General features: G+C 38.5%; 1 protein-coding gene across 1 annotated transcript in view; it reads left to right on the top strand.

Annotated features, from left to right (window-relative positions):
- nrxn1a (neurexin 1a) overlaps positions 1-19,555 on the top strand; it is a 99,600-nt gene that overhangs the window by 68,330 nt on the left and 11,715 nt on the right. Inside the window, 9 exon segments of the mRNA XM_047376692.1 lie at positions 917-1,039; positions 3,210-3,591; positions 5,887-6,077; positions 8,777-8,950; positions 10,722-10,841; positions 11,610-11,791; positions 14,499-14,670; positions 15,600-15,689; positions 16,756-17,066. Of these exon segments, the coding sequence (XP_047232648.1) occupies positions 917-1,039; positions 3,210-3,591; positions 5,887-6,077; positions 8,777-8,950; positions 10,722-10,841; positions 11,610-11,791; positions 14,499-14,670; positions 15,600-15,689; positions 16,756-17,066 (1,745 nt within the window).

Here is a 19,555-nt window from a genome sequence, read left to right as displayed (position 1 = left end):
AGCCGGAGCAACAGTGGAATGGTTTAGATCTATACATTTCCATGTAATAGAATGGCCCAGTCAAAGTCCAGATTCTATCTGATCTGTATCATAGGTTGAGAACTGATTTTACAAGATGCTACCCATCCACCGTGACTTAGCTTGAGCTCTTTTGCAAAGAACAGACAAAGTTTTCAGTCTCTAGATGTGCAAGGCTATTAAAACCTTGCAGCTATAATTTCTGTGAAAGGTGGTTCTACAAAGTATTGGACCAGGGGTGCTGAATACAAATGACATACCTTTTAGTTTTTTATTAGTTAAGGTTTTAGAAAACCATGTATCACTTCCCTTCTGTGTCAGAATAAGACACTACTTTGTCTTGGTCTATCATAAAATTGAATTAAACTACCATAAAGTTTGTGGTTGTGATGCAACAAAATGGGAAAATGTTCAAGACACTGTTAATGCGTTAATGGTTGAAAGGTTTGGGGGCAGTTAAAACAGGTATGAGTGTGCAGTGTGTGTTTGCGTGGGTTGTAGGTGGTCATCATGGCGGTGTTGTTTGTCCACAGATGAATTGTCTTAGCATGGGCCTGTTGTGACTCACAGCCTCCATCTTAGGCACCCAAAGCATTCCCTTATGTTAATCTATCAGTCTGTGTGTGTCTCATCACTTGTCTCTCTGCTGTATCTTGAAGGAGACTTGTCTGTGTTTTGTGAGATGGCACAGAGGTGTTTGTCTCCCCAGGATATGTATGATTCCTCCCCCCTCTGCTCCCAGCTTCCATTTCCTCGAATCTGTGCTCACATTTTTTTTATTCAACCTGCCTGGCTTTCTGCTTTCTCTCCTTCTGGTTTTCTTCTCCTGTCTCTATATCTCTCTGTTTCTCTCCACCTCTTTGTGCATTTTGTTAATGGTGCTCTGGGCTATGTGTAGGTAAAGGCCCAGAGACCATCTTTGCTGGGTCGGGCCTCAATGATAATGAATGGCACACGGTGAGGGTAGTCCGACGCGGCAAGACCCTCAAACTCACCGTGGACGACCTACAGACTGTTGAAGGTAACCACTGCAACCTTGTAAATTCGCTTTCTGCTTGGGCTGCTCTGATTGTCCACTCCTCGTGTTTTACACAAGATGTGTTTTTTTATAGACAGCCTTGTGCAAAAGTCCTTTTTAATATTTTAGTTTTTTTTTTTTACTTTTAAGAAATGGTCTTGATCAACGTTTCTTCATACTTTCTGAAGGTCTTTCAGGTTTTTCTTTGGACAGTAACGGCTTCCTCATTAATTTTAGTTTTAGTCCAGTAAGTAGCCATTTTCAGGAATGTATGCTATTTAATTCTGACCTTTGAATCATTCAGGTATGAAATATGTCACGAAATGGTGGAAAGTGGTTAAGAACAGGGCATAAATTTAAGACCTCAGGGGCACAAGATGACTGGAACCAAAAGATTTTGGTAGAAAAAGACTAAAGATGCAGCCATTTCAGAGCTGCTGTTACTCAACCAATCCTTAAAAGTACAAAATGCTTAAATTCAAAATAGGAAATCACTGTTTGACCCACTGGCTGGGGAAACAGCGAGACTGATAAAAGTAGACCATAAATAAACACAGTCAGATTGACGAGGCACAGGTGCAAACAATAAAGACAATAATAAGGAAGATAAGCATTGAAAGTTACACTAAGACTTTTACAAATAAAACAGGAAGCAAGGTTCCTAATAACACAATATAACTAAAGCTGATGAGGGTAAAGCCATAGTGATATCTGGAAGCAAAAAAAACACCCACCGAACACCGACCATGACAAAAAAGGCTCTTTTGTTATATCTATATTTAGGATCTCAAACTCTAGTCCTGGAAGGCTGGTGTTCTGCAACAAAGATGTGTTTCTGCTACTCTACTCCTACTTTAAATAATTAGAAACAAGACTCTGAGGAGTTTATTCGCATGCAGAGTAGGTAATCCAGCCATTCAGGTGCGTCGGACTGGAGATGCATCCAAAAGTTGCAGAACACCACTCCTCGAGGACTTTAATTCTATTTTAGCCAGTTTTGGATGATCAGACTGTTGTAAAGGCTTGTCTAAAAATAAGCTGGATAGAAAAAAAGTATTTTAGCCACAACATGGTCATTTTCCAAATAGTTGATGATCAACTGATCTTGGAAGTCCTTTCTTAGAGACACAGCTTGCAGATACTTTCTGTGAGTACGCATGGGCCATTTTGCAGTATCAGGTTATACAGTGATGTTACTTTTTTCAAAACCGCTAAAACGTTCTGTTATGTTCCTACTGTTTAAGCCCCTGCCCCACCCTTTGCTACACACTGCAAGTCAGCTGAATAAAAAGAGTACAACTACACCTTTACTTTGCTTACAGGAAAAACAAATTTGACTGTTTGAAAAACACAAACAGTCATGGTGTGGAAACTAAACTGTGCCACCTATGACTATTGTTAATGTAACACTGATTTAAAACTATAGTTGGTACACCGCTAGCAGCATGTCTGCTAAGCAGCTGACTGAAGGCTCTACCTGAGCAGATAGCCCCACTAATTAACCAGCTAATAGCAGCTTGTGTAACTCTTTAAAAAGTGCACACAAAAAGGGGCAGTATTCCTCTCAATAAACACCAAATTTAGTTGGAGTTTATTTTATATTTTTTCTGATATAAGAAAAAAGAAGTAAAAGAAGTGTTAAATACAGCAATATTACAAATGTAATGAATTTTGTTTTATTATTTGAGGAGCAGCAGAATTAGCTGTTGTATTTTTGTTTTAAATAAAAAGTAAACGTTATACATTTGGTTTGGTTGAGTTTTATGTGTAAAACTTAGTTGTTTTAAAGAATGTTTTAGGCCTTCTCCAGTTTTTCTTTAAGCACAAATTGAATGATATGCTGTCCTAGTCACATATAAGTCCAAAGAAGGAATTTGTAAGACCTTCAAAAATCTTCAAGTAGTGCTGATCCATTTAAATGATTGCAAGAAGGTTTGGCTCCTTTTAAAAAAATATGAAGAAATTAGACGTTATTTACAACTTTTGTAGTGCTATAATTGGTTATAGTATTTGTTCATGGATGACATTTTTAATCGTAAGTGAAAATATCTACTAAGTACTGAAATCAGCATCTCTTGTGTTGAAATAAGTGTTTGCGTTAGAGTAGATCAGCTCTTGTAGAACCACGTCTGTCCAGACCGTTCACCTCTGAAGTTTACCCCACCGCCACCAGGTCAGATGGCGGGCGACCACACCCAGCTTGAGTTTCACAACGTGGAGACGGGCATTGTGACGGAGAAGCGCTTCATGCCTATCGTGCCCTCCAACTTCATTGGCCACCTCCAGGGCCTGACACTGAACGGCATGCCCTACATTGACCTGTGCAAGAACGGTGACATTGACTACTGTGAACTCAACGCCGTCATCGGTTACAAGAGCATCGTGGCTGACCCCATCACCTTCCGCTCCCGCTCCAGCTTCGTCACGCTGCCCACGCTGCAGGCCTATTACTCCATGCACCTCTTCATGCAGTTCAAGACAACGTCCCCAGATGGTCTTATTCTCTTCAACCGGGGAGATGGCAATGACTTCATCGTCATTGAGTTGGTTAAAGGGTGAGCTGAATAATAAAAAAGTGGGTGATAATAATGCAGTATCCTCTCCTTATATATACTGTGTTGTATAAAAGTATAAATACAGTTGAAACCAAATATTTACAAACACTGAAAAGCCACATTATAATTTTTTTCCTCACTGTTTGACATTAAATCAGAAAAATGATTGTAAACTATGATTTGGATCAAACGTTTGGGTTTAATTCAACAAGATTCTCATAATAGTTTGCTGCTGTTTTGGCCCATTCATCCTGACAGATATATCTGAGCCAGGTTTTTAGGGCCCCCTTTACAAATTTGATATGTAACTGACATCAGGGCTTTGTGATGGCTACCTTAAAACATTGACTTACAGGTCCTTCTCAAAATATTAGCATATTGTGATAAAGTTCATTATTTTCCATAATGTCATGATGAAAATTTAACATTCATATATTTTAGATTCATTGCACACTAACTGAAATATTTCAGGTCTTTTATTGTCTTAATACGGATGATTTTGGCATACAGCTCATGAAAACCCAAAATTCCTATCTCACAAAATTAGCATATTTAATCCGACCAATAAAAGAAAAGTGTTGTTAATACAAAAAACGTCAACCTTCAAATAATCATGTACAGTTATGCACTCAATACTTGGTCGGGAATCCTTTGGCAGAAATGACTGCTTCAATGCGGCGTGGCATGGAGGCAATCAGCCTGTGGCACTGCTGAGGTCTTATGGAGGCCCAGGATGCTTCGATAGCGGCCTTTAGCTCATCCAGAGTGTTGGGTCTTGAGTCTCTCAACGTTCTCTTCACAATATCCCACAGATTCTCTATGGGGTTCAGGTCAGGAGAGTTGGCAGGCCAATTGAGCACAGTGATACCATGGTCAGTAAACCATTTACCAGTGGTTTTGGCACTGTGAGCAGGTGCCAGGTCGTGCTGAAAAATGAAATCTTCATCTCCATAAAGCTTTTCAGCAGATGGAAGCATGAAGTGCTCCAAAATCTCCTGATAGCTAGCTGCATTGACCCTGCCCTTGATAAAACACAGTGGACCAACACCAGCAGCTGACACGGCACCCCAGACCATCACTGACTGTGGGTACTTGACACTGGACTTCTGGCATTTTGGCATTTCCCTTCTCCCCAGTCTTCCTCCAGACTCTGGCACCTTGATTTCCGAATGACATGCAGAATTTGCTTTCATCCGAAAAAAGTACTTTGGACCACTGAGCAACAGTCCAGTGCTGCTTCTCTGTAGCCCAGGTCAGGCGCTTCAGCCGCTGTTTCTGGTTCAAAAGTGGCTTGACCTGGGGAATGCGGCACCTGTAGCCCATTTCCTGCACACGCCTGTGCACGATGGCTCTGGATGTTTCTACTCCAGACTCAGTCCACTGCTTCCGCAGGTCCCCCAAGGTCTGGAATCGGCCCTTCTCCACAATCTTCCTCAGGGTCTGGTCACCTCTTCTCGTTGTGCAGCGTTTTCTGCCACACTTTTTCCTTCCCACAGACTTCCCACTGAGGTGCCTTGATACAGCACTGTGGGAACAGCCTATTCGTTCAGAAATTTCTTTCTGTGTCTTACTCTCTTGCTTGAGGGTGTCAATAGTGGCCTTCTGGACAGCAGTCAGGTCGGCAGTCTTACCCATGATTGGGGTTTTGAGTGATGAACCAGGCTGGGAGTTTTAAAGGCCTCAGGAATCTTTTGCAGGTGTTTAGAGTTAACTCGTTGATTCAGATGATTAGGTTCATAGCTCGTTTAGAGACCCTTTTAATAATATGCTCATTTTGTGAGATAGGAATTTTAGGTTTTCATGAGCTGTATGCCAAAATCATCCGTATTAAGACAATAAAAGACCTGAAATATTTCAGTTAGTGTGCAATGAATCTAAAATATATGAATGTTAAATTTTCATCATGACATTATGGAAAATAATGAACTTTATCACAATATGCTAATATTTTGAGAAGGACCTGTAGTCATCCTTAAGCAACTTCAACCACTTGGAGGCACTATTTGTGCTCAGGTGTTGTTCTTTTTTAGGGTTTTTTTCTGTTTAAAGTGGGTTAGTCCTTGATAAAGAGAAAAGATTTGAACAGTAAGATTAAAGTGGCCTGTTAAATGTACAATGTGAAAAATGCACTAACCCAGCACCTCTACTTTAAGTCTTGTAATTAAGCTTGTACAAGATAGTTAATAATGCCCCAAAGTGTGTGACCCTGTGTTGTTCTTCATCACGAGAGTGATTAATTTACCTTCTCCCTCTTCCTCATTCTCTTTAACCCTTTTCCTTGTCATTTTTTTCCAGTTACCTTCATTACATCTCTGACCTGGGGAATGGAGCGCACTTGATCAAGGGCAACTCCAACAGTCCGCTCAATGACAACCACTGGCACAATGTACACATTTCCAGGGACACGAACAATCTCCACACAGTCAAGATTGACACCAAAGTTACCACTCAGACCACAATGGGAGCCAAGAACCTTGACTTAAAAGGTGTGCAAAAAAAAGTAGAACATTAGGGTTAGGGTTGATGGAGCTTGTAACATTCAGTTATTAGCCTGGTATTTCATAGAAGATTGTCTTGGCATTGAATGGTTAAACGCTTAGTCCTAAAATGATAGAAAGGTTAAAGGAGACATTCGGCATTTGGGAAATAGACAATCTACCTCTCCCTCTTAAGTCACCTAATTGACACCTTGCCTGTTTTTAATCACTGCAAAAACAAAGACTGGAACCAATTTAGTTATTTCTTTCAAAGAGTTGGGTGCCAGACTATTCCTGGCCAATCAGCTAAGAGAGGTTGTTTTCTTGCCTTTGGATAGAGTTAAGCTTCCAGTATCTTTCAAATTCCAGTGTTTGTGCTAAACTAAGTTAAGTGTCTCCAGGCAGCGGCTGTATATTATCATACAGACATGAGAGTGGTATCTGTTTTATAGAGTTGCATTCATTAAAAAAAGCAATTAACCATTCTTCCCGCTGGAACATTTTGGGGTAAAAGCATGCATAATCAATTAATTGTTTTTAAATTATTAAATCAAACTGACAGCTATTCACTGTCAATTTGTTGCTCCTGTCACAGAACTGTCTAATGCAAAATGTGTAAATGTGTATATAGGCATGGGTTGATAGAAGATCCTAAGAGGATGATACCCTTGAGAAGAAATACCAAGGTTTAATTGGTTTCATTGTGCTGTTGAAATGTTTAAAGCATAATAAAAGAGTTAATGATATGATATATTTCCTTTTATTTTAATAACATAAATGCACCTACTGTAATTACAGCTGCTAAAATAGCATCTTTATAATAATATCACATACAGGATTTATTTGTAGTTGTTTGCTTGCTGTGTACTCATGATATTAGTTTTAAATCACTTTCAGCTACTGGTATTCGGAAGATCACACTTTATATCCTACTGAAATCTCATGTATTGAAATGAGATTCAAAGTCAGTGTCAGTTAAACCACCAGAGAACCAACAGGAAGAAGGTCAGGCCACATGGTGGTGGAAGACCCTAGCATAATATATATCACGGATGGGCAATTATTCTTCCCAAAGAACCACATGAGTAACTCTGATTATTGTTGAGGAGTGGATCATTGGTTTAACACAATGATCCCAAAGATATAGTTGATTATAAAATCTGAATATGATTTTTATTGTATTTTTTGAATTTCACTGCATGTTTAGTCTGATCGTGTTAATTCAAGATGTCTGTTCTCTACTAACACAGACACTTTACCTTTGACTCAAGTAAATAAATACTTAACCGTAAGGCTGCATGATGTTACTAGAAAGTTGGATTGTGACAGTATTACTTTCACGACTCTCTGTGAGCCTTATTTGTGTCAGGTATGTGCATCTACTGCACTGGGACTCTTTGCAATGGGATACATATATTTTTGCCATGCAAAATGGGTATTTATAATGACTATGAATGACAACCAGCAAATATAGCAAATATTGCTTTTCCAAAAAGGAATTTGAAGTTAAACTAAGCCACATGCTGCCATTGAAGTGATGATATTTTGTGCAGCCCTTGCTTAGAAGTCCAAAACTCTACATTCTGTATCAGTCTTTTGAGCTGCTGTTTTGTTTTTGTTTTTGTTTTTTAAATCTGCATGTTGAATTCACAATTTATGCATATCTCGACCTCCATGGGTCATCGGGACATCTAAGATTTAAAATGCCCAGGTCTAAAATATACAAGCTAGTTGTAATTATAGTGTTTAGGTAAAAATGCTTATTGCACAAGATGTGTTTTTCTCTTTTTAAGGAAATTATGTGAGGCTGGCAAGTTTATGTTAGCTGGTAATCAGCTGTTATATCTTCTCAGGTAGTAAGTCCAGCGTAGGCTGTTTATTTTACTGACTCACAGCTTCTTGACAAAATGACCATGAAAACAAAATTATTGATGCCGGAGACTTATCAGGTACATAAGCCATTTATCTTGTTACTTATATCCCTTTCACATCATTTATGGGAATGATAATCCAGCATTGCTTTTCTCATCTGATACTGTAGCATCTGTGGCATAAACATTGCACTAAATGCAATATACAACATGCATAGGCACCACTGCAATGAAATGTATATAAATGCTATGCAAATGTCATAGAAATTACCTGATAACAGTCAATCTCTTGCTACGCTCTGCAGACGCCCTGTCTGCTCTTATGAAGATTTGCACATCTCAGCCTGCCATATGCTTGGAATGGCTGACATGCCAGAGGAGTTATTCCTGTTTACTTATAATTGAGCTCATAATTGTCTGACCACTTATGCATTGAACTTTAATCCCAAAATCTTAAAGTAATTATTAACTATGGAAAAAAAAGGACAGGTGACAATAATCTGTATATTTTGCAACTTGCATCCCAAAACACATTTGTACAGGGAGTGTAACAATGCTCACACTTGATATATGTGACAGGAATTGATGTTTCACAAACTTCTCTTGTTTTTATTAATGTTTGGACCCATCTAAAACATTTTGGAAACAACATACAGTATGTTGTATAATAAGGAACAGTGTGAGAGTATCCTTAATTGTGGGGGGGGGGGACCTAAGGAGCTTTGCCCATGCAAGACTTTGGCCTGATAAATATTATAGTTGTTTTTTTTTTTTTTTGATAGATTAATCAAAAAACATGAAATAGTTCATAGTGCATCCTTTCATGCTTCTCAACAGGTGATCTGTACATTGGGGGTGTTACCAAAGAGATGTACCGTGAGCTGCCAAAGCTGGTTCACTCCCGGGAGGGATTTCAAGGTTGCCTGGCAACACTAGATCTAAATGGCCGACTCCCGGACCTTCTTGCTGATGCCTTGACGACCATGGGGCAAGTGGAGAGAGGTTGTGAAGGTGAGGCGCCAGGACATCACCTGTGTTCCAGCCCTCGTGTTCCTTCCTCTTTTGCTTTCAGTTTTCATTCAATTCACTGCTGTAACGATAACCCACTAACCCAGCTCTCTCTCAGTTAGCCACAATTTTTACTCTGTCTTTTCATCCGGTTCTCTCTTTTTTTCTGCACATTGAGTTCTCTCTCTCAGCTCCACTCTTACAGCAGCTCACAGGCATCTGTGTGCATTGACTAACCATCTAACTTATTTTGCTTGTTTGCTTTTTTGTTTGGCCTACAAAAGTTACATTGATGAAAGCTGACCTGCAAGGTATATCGCTTTGTGTGAGCATGTGGGATGAGTGTGTGTGAGCGCCTGAGTGTGCCAAAAACTACCCAGTGATGTTTAGTGTTTGTGTGGATCCCAGCGATCCAGATTACAAGGTCAGAGGTGATTTATCCTCTTCTAACTGTTAGAGACATTAAATCCACTTGACCCACTATTCCAATTTTCTGGCTTCTTAACTGCATGCTTTCTACCCTTTTTCCCCAAAGACTCGTAGCTACGATTCAATACTCCACTGATGAATCATTTCACAGCCTTTCCTCCATGCCTCATGTTAGAACTTCAACAAGGGGAACTAAGTTTCAAGGTTTGATGTTTTCCTCATGAGGCACAGAGAGGAAACTGGCAGAATGATGGAGACAGAGTATTGGGATATATGCCTTTATAGTGAACTCCTCCTCCAGCCTCTGCCCCAAACATCTAGACTCACCACATGCATGTGCTCCTCATTTCACTCTTTTCGCCTGGTAGCAATCCAATTTAGGTTCACTTCTCTTTATATAGCAATATGGCATCCTTCTGTTAGTAAGTCTGTCCACAAAACTGTAGTAAGCATTTACAGTGCTGGCCACATTTATTCGTACCCCTGCTAAAAATGTGTAAAAAGGCTTAACATACAACCTTTCATGTTATTTCAGTTTGGAAAATAATCCCACATTGAGAATGGTTTTTTTTTTTTTTTTGACAAAATCACTGGTGGCATACGTATTGGTATCTCAACTGTTCATACTTTGTTTTTATAACATCCTGGTATTTCTACAAGTTTAGTTAACATTAACATTCTCACTCCTATTGGAGCACTCTGGTCAAACAGTCAGTTTCTCTTAGATCCTTAGAGATCCAGACTGGAATATAGTAAAATAGTCTTTATCATTTTTGGTGCTGCAGCTGCACCAAAGTAGTTTAGAGAATCATGTTTGCACTGCTCAGACCACAAAGATGTTTATTGCATTTAATTCCAAAAGCACATTAATTATTTACTTTTGTTTTTAAGTCTTAATTTTGTTTTTTTAATATTATGTTTATTTAATTTTGCTGCATTTTTTGTGATTTTGTTGTAGCTTGACTATAAAGCACGTTGGTCAACTTAAGTTATTGCTATATAAATACATTCACATTTAAATTTACATTTTCTCCCAACTGAATAAATGTTTTTAAATTAAAAGTAAAATTTTTCTTACATTTTCTGTATGATGTTATGCTGCTGCAATAAAAGATGAATTTATTTTAAGTAGTTTTACACATCTTTCCAAGGGGTGCCAATAAATATGACCTGCACTTTAAACTATTAATCATGTCATTAGAGCACAACAGTTTACAACTTTCTGACTGCAAAGTTTTCCAGTAAAATGTGGCCCAAAAATAACAGCACACTCCTGTCATGAACATTGGGCTGCGGTAAAAATCAAAACAAAGAACCTTATACAGCGCCATGTCTGTCACTGCAGGTCCCAGCACAACATGTCAAGAAGATTCCTGCTCAAATCAAGGAGTCTGTTTGCAGCAGTGGGAGGGCTTCACCTGTGACTGCAGCATGACTTCGTACGCTGGACCGCTGTGCAACGACGGTGACTATTCCCCCTCCGTTCTGTCCTACAAATAAACTAGAGAAGACTTTGTTCACGATGCAGCCTATTAAGACTGTAAGATTCAATTCCACCAATTGTTTAGGATATTAAATATCTATTATACCTTATTGACAAAATGTAAGTAATTTTGTTTTTAAATGGTTGCTTTTGATCTCCATGCAAACACAGCTAGATCATTTTAACTTAATTTATATTAACTGTAGATTAATGACTAATCTACCAGAAGCATAACGTTTAAACTCTGCACTGTGGATTTTTGGTATGTATTAATCAGAGCCACCACAGGAGGGCGCTGTCAACTACTACTAAAATAAAAAACAAAAGTGTGACCTCTTCAGTTGAATTCAGTTGAAGTGCCGCGTTTCTTACAACAAACAACAAAATCGCTACATTAAATTCCTTAAACACTAGATTATCCTCTGTTGCCTCATTTAGAAGTGAGATACAGAGTGATTTTGTTGTCACCCTCTGAGTGAAACAAATGTAGGAGCTGGTATTTGCATGAGTCATTCCAGCCTCCTGCGGTAATGGTGAATAATTTGGGAAACACAGATTTTAGATCTTATTCAGGCCTGTAGGAGGAACAGTTCATATGTGACATTTAAAGTTTCTATTACATTTCTAATTTGCCAAGTGCTCCTTATTTGTGAAACATTTTGCATCATATGAGCAGTTGTACCATCTGGAATAAGGAAAACAAGCCATTGTGGCATATAAACATGTTGATTTTTTTACTGTGCTCCCCAGCTGGGACAACTTATATCTTTGGCCGCGATGGAGGCGTAGTCGTTTACACATGGCCCCCTAATGAGCGTCCCAGCACCAGGGCGGACCGGCTGGCACTTGGCTTCAGCACCCAGCAGAAACATGCCATTCTACTCCGAGTGGACAGTGCATCTGGCCTTGGAGACTACCTTCAGCTACAGATAGTAAGAGCACACAGTCACTTTTAGGCAATATGAGCATCTAGGCTACATTGTAATGTAGGTGTTCTTTATAAGAAACAGGTGTACCTGAAAAATTAAGAATATTGCCAAAAAGTTAATTTATTTAATTAATTCAAAATTATTTATATAGCCCCAATTCACAACATGCTGTCTCAAGACACAGGTAAAAAACAAACAGATCCAGTTTATATATAGAAATTTGTACTCCCTTAAAAACAATCATACAGACATGATACAGAGTGAAATACATGCCTTCCAATTTTTATCCTATTTATCAAGTTCTGTTTATTTTGCTAAGGAAACCCAGTCAATTGCATCAATCCGAGCATATAACAACAGTGTTTGGTTGAATGCACCAAGTTGTTAACTTGGCAGCAATCCCTCATACTGAGCATCCATGTAGCGATAGTGGAAAGGAGAACTCCTCTTTACAGGAAGAAACCTCCAGCAGAACCTTCTTCTGACTGAAGGTTTGAGTAGACAGACCAGACACAGAAAAACATAGCAGCACTGGCCTAGAGGACCGACTATGTTAAAGAAAAAGTAAAGAGTTAATGGCAGCAGCAGCTCCTTAAGTGGCTTCATCTAGTAGAGAAGCACAGCTAAAACAAAGAAACTCTAAGCCACTTGTAAAGGCTATTGGTTGAAACACAGTACATAAAGTCAGCTGCAGCAATAGCTCTTTCAATTGCTTTGTCTAGAAGAGATAGAACGATATTAGCCTTGCTTCACAATCCTCTCATGGTTGGTGCTATCCCTGTTACTTATGCACCTTTTTGTGCCTCAGTTTTTCCTTTCACTCAACTTCCCATCACTGTGCTCTGATACAGCACTGAGAATAGCCAGCTGCTTTAGAATGACATTTTCTGAGTAACTGTTAGCTGGACAACTGTAAGGCCAGCAGCCTTCGCCATGATTGTGTAGCCCATAACATGGCCTTTTTTGATTAATATTGACATTTTCTGAGAAACTGAAATGTGTGTTTTCCTTAGTCATAATCATCTAAATGAACAGAAATAAATGCTTGAAATCTACGACTCTCTGTAATACATCTATTTAATGCCTGAGTTTCACATTTTGAACTGAATTACTAAAACACATATATTTCAATTATATGCGAATTCAAGGATATGCACCAACTGATCTCGCCTAAATAAACATTCAATGCATGCAAATTTATCATAATAGATATTCTACATTGACAGTGCTGCATTTCAGATCCATCATCACTAATTTATTGTAAGGCCTGTAAATCTACTAAAATTAATATCTGCGTTGTGTGCAGTTGCCTGACATTCTTGATGTAAGCAGTTCATTAATTGCATTAATTCTTTCAGCTGTAACAATAATGCTTTATGGTTTATCCTACTTATTTGCTCATTAGGGGGGGAAACATGAACAAACAAAGCAGCTGAGCTCTTTTCAGCCATGTTTCTGCATTTGGGTTAGTTATTTGACAGCTTCATTAATCAACCAAGTTTTAGAGACCTCACAAACCTTTACATGTTTGCAGTTATAACAAGCACACAGGCATTGTAGGCAATGACTGGAAATGTTATACAAAGAGGTCCTCAGGTAAGCCTAGGTATTCTCGATTTCTACGAATCATCATATATATAATATAATATATTTCTGTAAAAGGTTGGTGAAAAACATTTAATAGTTCTTCAATGTTGATCATCTCTGAAAGAACAAAGCACACACAAAAACTGGATTTAAGCATTTTTTCAGTGCTTTTAGGTTATTTTCTCTGTTTATTTTAAAAAAATATTCAAAGAAGTTTCTCCCAATTTGCGAAAAAGTCAACATTTCAAATCATTATAAATAAGTATATTATGGTTTCTGTTGTTTTAATTCTCTTGTAACACATCTCATTTTAACAAAGGCCTGCATGATATTAATTTGGGACCCTGGATGGAAAGCTCCAGGGTATTTTAAAGAAGCTCAAGTTTTATTTAAGTATGAGGATTATTGTGTATTATCGAGCCTCATGTCTTTTAATTAAAACTTTTTTGGGGTTATTAATGTCACTTTTAGTTGCTGGATAAACAGCAAAGCTTGAATTTATAAAGTAAGGTTTCATGAAACACTGGATCTATTATAATAATACAGCACCATTCAGGTCATTCAAAAGGAGGGTCAAAGGTTTGGTTTGATGTTTTGTATGATTACTGTCTAATTATAAAAATTAAAAGCTGAGACTTTGCCACCGTGGTAAATTAGGTTTTATACACTGTAGTATGTTTCTAGTCTTTTTGAGGTTGTTCACATTCCCCAGTGAGTCCATTGCAAACAATGTGAAGTTTAATGTTTTATCCAGGGACACTTTGACACGTTCAGTGGTAAAGCTAGGGTCAAACCGAACATTTTCAGCTGCAGAGGTTCCAAACAGTCTGGAAAACTGTGGAAAATGTTGGAATGTGATTTAAGTGTCTTGGAAAAGAAGTATATCTTGCTTTCAAGAGTTTATTCCATGCCCAGCTGCCTACGTTTTGCATCCATTTGTCTATCCATCCATCTGTTGCATTATCTACCATAAGTTCATAGTATAGTTTTTGTGTTTGTACATGAAAAATGACTCAATAGGACTGACAACTCTTGAGTTCTCTTCTTAATAAAAAAAGCATTTTTTGTAAGTGTTATATAGAAAAAGTCATGAACTAACAATCAACATTCCTTTCCTAATCAGGACAAGGGCAACATTAGGGTGGTGTTCAACGTTGGCACAGACGACATCAACATCGAGGAGAGCTCCAAGTTTGTCAATGACGGCCAGTACCACGTAGTCCGGTTCACCCGAAGCGGGGGCAACGCGACGCTTCAGCTGGACGACCTGCCAGTCATAGAGCGGTACCCCTCAGGTAGGCCCTGCCCCACCTGTATAACCCAGTACCGGTTCAGCCTGTCCTGAGGCAGAGCCAACTACACCTCAGTCCAAATCAAGCTATCTTTTTCTGACTGATTAATTATAAACTTTTGTTTCTTTCTGTGTTTATTTCCACAAACTAAGGTTGAGAAATACAATTTGTTTTATTATTTTTGTGTTTGAAGTGAAAGGAAAAATGTTTGATCTGATATGAAATATGACTTTTTAAACCATAAAATGAGATCAGTCATTACAGTAGCTTGTATACTCATCAGTTGTGTCATTTTAGACCTGTTAAATAGTGTTAAAGGTAGTTCATGTAAATAGTAAATTCAGCTGTTAGTGTTTTTTCTCACCATAAAAGACAATAATAACAGTTGGTGCATTTTTTGGACAAATAATAATTTTAAAACTTGGCATATTTTGAGATAAATGTTTAACTAGAGAGAAAAAAATAAGGTAAAAGAAAAAGTGTATTTTGTTGAATATTTATACTTGTTTGTTTTTACATTTAAAAGTGGTAATCATAGGTAACATAATGAGGCTTCAGATAGGTAAAATGATAAAAGGTAGTTGTTGTGAGGTGTGTGTGTGTATGTAATCTAAACTCAGTCAGTCAAAGTCAGTATGTGGCACCTGTAACATTATTTCCCTGTGCTCTTGCAGATGTTAACCCCTGAAATGTTTTTTTAAATTAAACCCAATGAACAGAGAGTAAGAGTCCGCTCACTGGAAACGTAATGAGTGCAGCTTCTCTTCTGTTAGAAAACAAAATAACGAAACATAAAGCTTACCTTAACTCAGTGACATGCCAACAATGAGCAGACCATTACTTTCTTTTCATTGCTGTTCTTTGTGTATCCAGCTCCTGTACCACGTATGGATGTGCGTAATTACTACTGTGTTTTCATCTCTAAATTAAAGGCAACAATGATAACGAGCGCCTGGCCATCGCCAGACAGCGAATCCCCTATCGGCTTGGTCGAGTAGTTGACGATTGGCTACTCGACAAAGGTAAAAACCCTGATTAAAATTCCTTAAAACTTTGAGCATAAAAATACAACATGAAGGCAGTTGATTATACTATATTTTGCACCATCAACTAACATCTAAAAATCTAAATCCATAACTAAGTAATTAAAAGTTGGACAGGTTGTAGTGTGTAATACTGTGTAAACTCTAGTGCCTGTGAACGTATCTTGTTAGTGTGTATCTGATAATATCAGGTTAAAGGGACGATGGAGAGATTTAAATGTGAATAAATCGGAAAATAGAAAAAGAAGTACTGATAAAAGATGCTTCATTAAGACTGGTAAATAATTTCACAATCAAATTGTAAACAATAAAGCATTTATTAAAGATTTAATGTATTGAAAAACATTGTAATCAAGTTAAAGTACATACAAATTATTGTGTAAGATTTATGTAAATTTGAAATGATTAAAAGAGCAATGCTTTTTGAAAAAATGTAAATGTTTTCCTCCTAAACTTCAACAGAGCTACTTAAATTAGCCTCTAGTCCCTTTAACAGTGAGCAGTGCTAGAGCTTATAACCTGTGCATGCTTTATAGGGCTGTGACAACAGTTCTCTAGATCTCTGTCTCTCTTTCTACCTGTCTGTTGCTCCTTCAGATACGATGTTGTGCTGCACAGCCATCACTATATCAGCCATCTGTCAGCACCGTCTTCTCGGGGCCTTCTGATTCCTCTTCTTCTCCTCTTTTTTTGCTGTTCTCCGTGTCCTTCATCTCTCTGCTCAGACTCCTCAGTCTCTTCCCCCTCCTTTTCTCTGTTTTCTGTCATCACTCTTATCTCTCAGTCTCCTCCACGGTTCTCCACGGCTTCGATTTGCTCTGCCATGCTTAATCTATCCCATCCTCTCACCATGCCTTGGGGGGGTGGATTGTGTAACACTCAAACACTGTTGTATGTTTGTGTGCGTGTGTGTGTGCGTATGCACGTATGTGACCACTGGCATGTGTGTGTGTGTGTGTGTTGTGTGTGTGTGTGTGTGTGTTTGTCCACTTTTTCTTCTTGGTGCGCTGTGGTGTGTTGGGTGCGATTGCCTGTGTTGGTACAGGTCGCCAGCTGACCATCTTCAACAGCCAGACGACGGTTCGTGTCGGCGGAGGCGAGCGAGGTTCTGCCATGTTCCAGGGACAGCTGTCCGGCTTTTACTACAACGGCCTCCGCATCCTTAACATGGCCGCAGAGGGCCACCCGCACATCAGAGTGGAGGGCAGTGCGAGGTTGGTCGGCGACATGCCATCCGCCTCCATCACCCCTCAGTCCAGTGCTGCAGCCGGGGGCAACCGCTCTGACTCCGCCCCCTCAATCAGTGACATCACAACCACCACAGCCACAAATAAGAACCAGGGTTCAACACAACAGGTCAGCACAAAGTCACATTTTTAGTTTATGTTCGTCGGCTTCTGACAGGGTTCCTGTGCCGTCTGGAAACTGATTTCATTATTTCCCAGGTCTGGATAAGAGCTAAGTTTATTAAGCTTATAAGATTATATTTGCTTTTACATGAATGAAGTAAAAACAAAATAGGAATATGCAAAAATATTTGTATTTCCAGACTTTATTTTGTATCTCATTGTCTAAATGTTGTCCTTTCTTTCACCTTCTGTGTTCTTCCATTCTTTTTTGTTTCTTTTCTTCCTTCCTTTCTTCCTCACATATTTCCTAATGTCACTTTTTTTTTCTTCCTTCCTTCCTTCCTTCCTTCCTTCCTTCCTTACTTACTTATTTTCTTAAATATGATAAATATTGTGATATGTGCCTTCTTTCTTCTTTTCTCTGTTTCCCAGCTGTGCTTTCATCACTCCGTGACATTTAGCATTTTGGGCAATGTCATTTGTGTCCAGTGTGAGCATCAGCTGCCAGGAACTCTGTCCAGCTGGTTAAATATTACATTAACATGTGAAATGCATGTTCATAAAACTTTGATTATATGAGCCAACAGTTATTGCACTCCACATAGTCCTTTGAGGGATGAATATTGCACACACTGATATTGCGATGACTATATATTTGTGATTGTGCAGCCGTACTTGTGTACTTCCTTTGTTCCTTCCTTGCTTCCTTCCTTCCTCCCATTTTCCGCACATTTTAAAAGAGACATGATTTGTGCTTTAATGGCTAGTGTGTTAACGGTTAAACAAGAAGTGGAGACCCTAATCAAATTCTGCTCATGGGCCCTATCCAATCTTGGACTGGCTCTGTGTGGTCATATCGCCTGTTCAAAATGTAATTCTTGAGATTTCCTCAGCATGTGAGTCTTCTCTGCAGTCATTCTTTAGTATGACACTAGGTAATTAAAAAGTCTTAATTTGGTTTGATAAGATTCATTATGAGTCCTGTAAGGGGATTAGTATTCACACAGTCCATTTTATCAAGACCAGCAGAATATCAAGTTGTGTCAAGGGGAGTGAGACTTTGTTACTCTGCAAGTGGTAAGGCAGGTTTATTCATGTGCCACATGTTTCATACACTAAGGCAAAGAGTTCCACCAAACACATTTCTCATGTTAAATAAAAATATTGCACATTATGGATGTAAAATAATGACCAGAGAGCTGAAATGAATGATGATGATGACTAACAATGTTTAAGTCAAACAGAGAGGAGAATAGAGTTTTTAACCTTGTGATTTAAGCATTTTAGTGTTAAAATTATGCAAATTATCTTAAAAGTTTATGTTTTTAGAAATGTTCAAACATACTGACATCAGTTTTAAAGTTACTCAAAAGTATGAGAACGTAGTCTACAGCCTTACCTCCTTGTACAAAAAAAAATATTGTGAAGAAGAATTTGTAAGATCTAAGTAGGCAGAAGCAAGTGAGGAATCTAAATATTGACCTTAAAAAAGATGGACTGCAAAAATCTATTTGGACTTTTTGTGCTGCTGAAACTCTTGCTTTTTATATTGTAATATTATTATTATTATTATCATCTTTGTCAAAATCTGAGTTTCTATCCCACAGCAATAGCTAAACTCAATACAGCCAGAATATAAAAGAGATGTAATAATGTGAATTGTGCAGTCAGTATGAATGTGTGTTTTTATTTTAGGGTTTTACCAAACTGGTTTCTATCCCTAAATTATTTATTGCTCTAAGCACAGACCAGAAAGCTTTTTTCAGTTTTGTTGTACTTGTGACAATGACAATAAAGGCTATCCTATCCTACATAGTAGTTGTTTCAAACTTGCATGCAGCCATGCTTAAAAAAGAATATTATAGCTTTGTCTGTGAGAAGAAAAGTACTTCGTGTATAGGGGCTCTCCGCATTTCTCTGCAACAACACATTCGCCTAAATGGATTAGATGGTAAATTCTCAACTAATTGGTCCCTCTGCTGAATTATGGAGCGATAAATGTTTTTGCTAATGGAGAACGGAATAGCTTTTACAAAATATGTGTTCAGTAATCTAATAATATTGAGACAACAGAAACACATAACAGTTATTGATGCATAATTATAGCTCAAAGTACGGTAAACATAAAAGTTGATGTTAAAATAGGAGAAGACATACTCGGCAGCTTCAGTTCAGGCTTTTTCTGCTTTGTTGCTCAGATCACTACAATTGAGATGTTGTCAAGCTCTTTGTGGGCGCCTGTGTCTGCTGCAGTTCTTCTGAGTTATAAAACAGCCGCACCGGCACAAAAACTTCTACATGATACCAGTTGCCATGGAAATTGTTGGCCCCTCTACCCGCAGCTTACTTTCTCTCGCTCGCATCCAGACTCCCACAGAGAGTTGTTCCTCTGTGTATAAACCGCCAGCTGTTTCAGACGTAAATAACGGAGCATTGATAGCTGGGAGCTAAGCCTCAGGCATCAATAATGGATTATATGAGCTGGATGGATACGGC

This window comes from Girardinichthys multiradiatus, chromosome 10, assembly GCF_021462225.1.
Source record: "Girardinichthys multiradiatus isolate DD_20200921_A chromosome 10, DD_fGirMul_XY1, whole genome shotgun sequence".
NCBI classification, from domain to species: domain Eukaryota; kingdom Metazoa; phylum Chordata; class Actinopteri; order Cyprinodontiformes; family Goodeidae; genus Girardinichthys; species Girardinichthys multiradiatus.
This window is presented reverse-complemented; position numbering and strand designations above follow the sequence as displayed.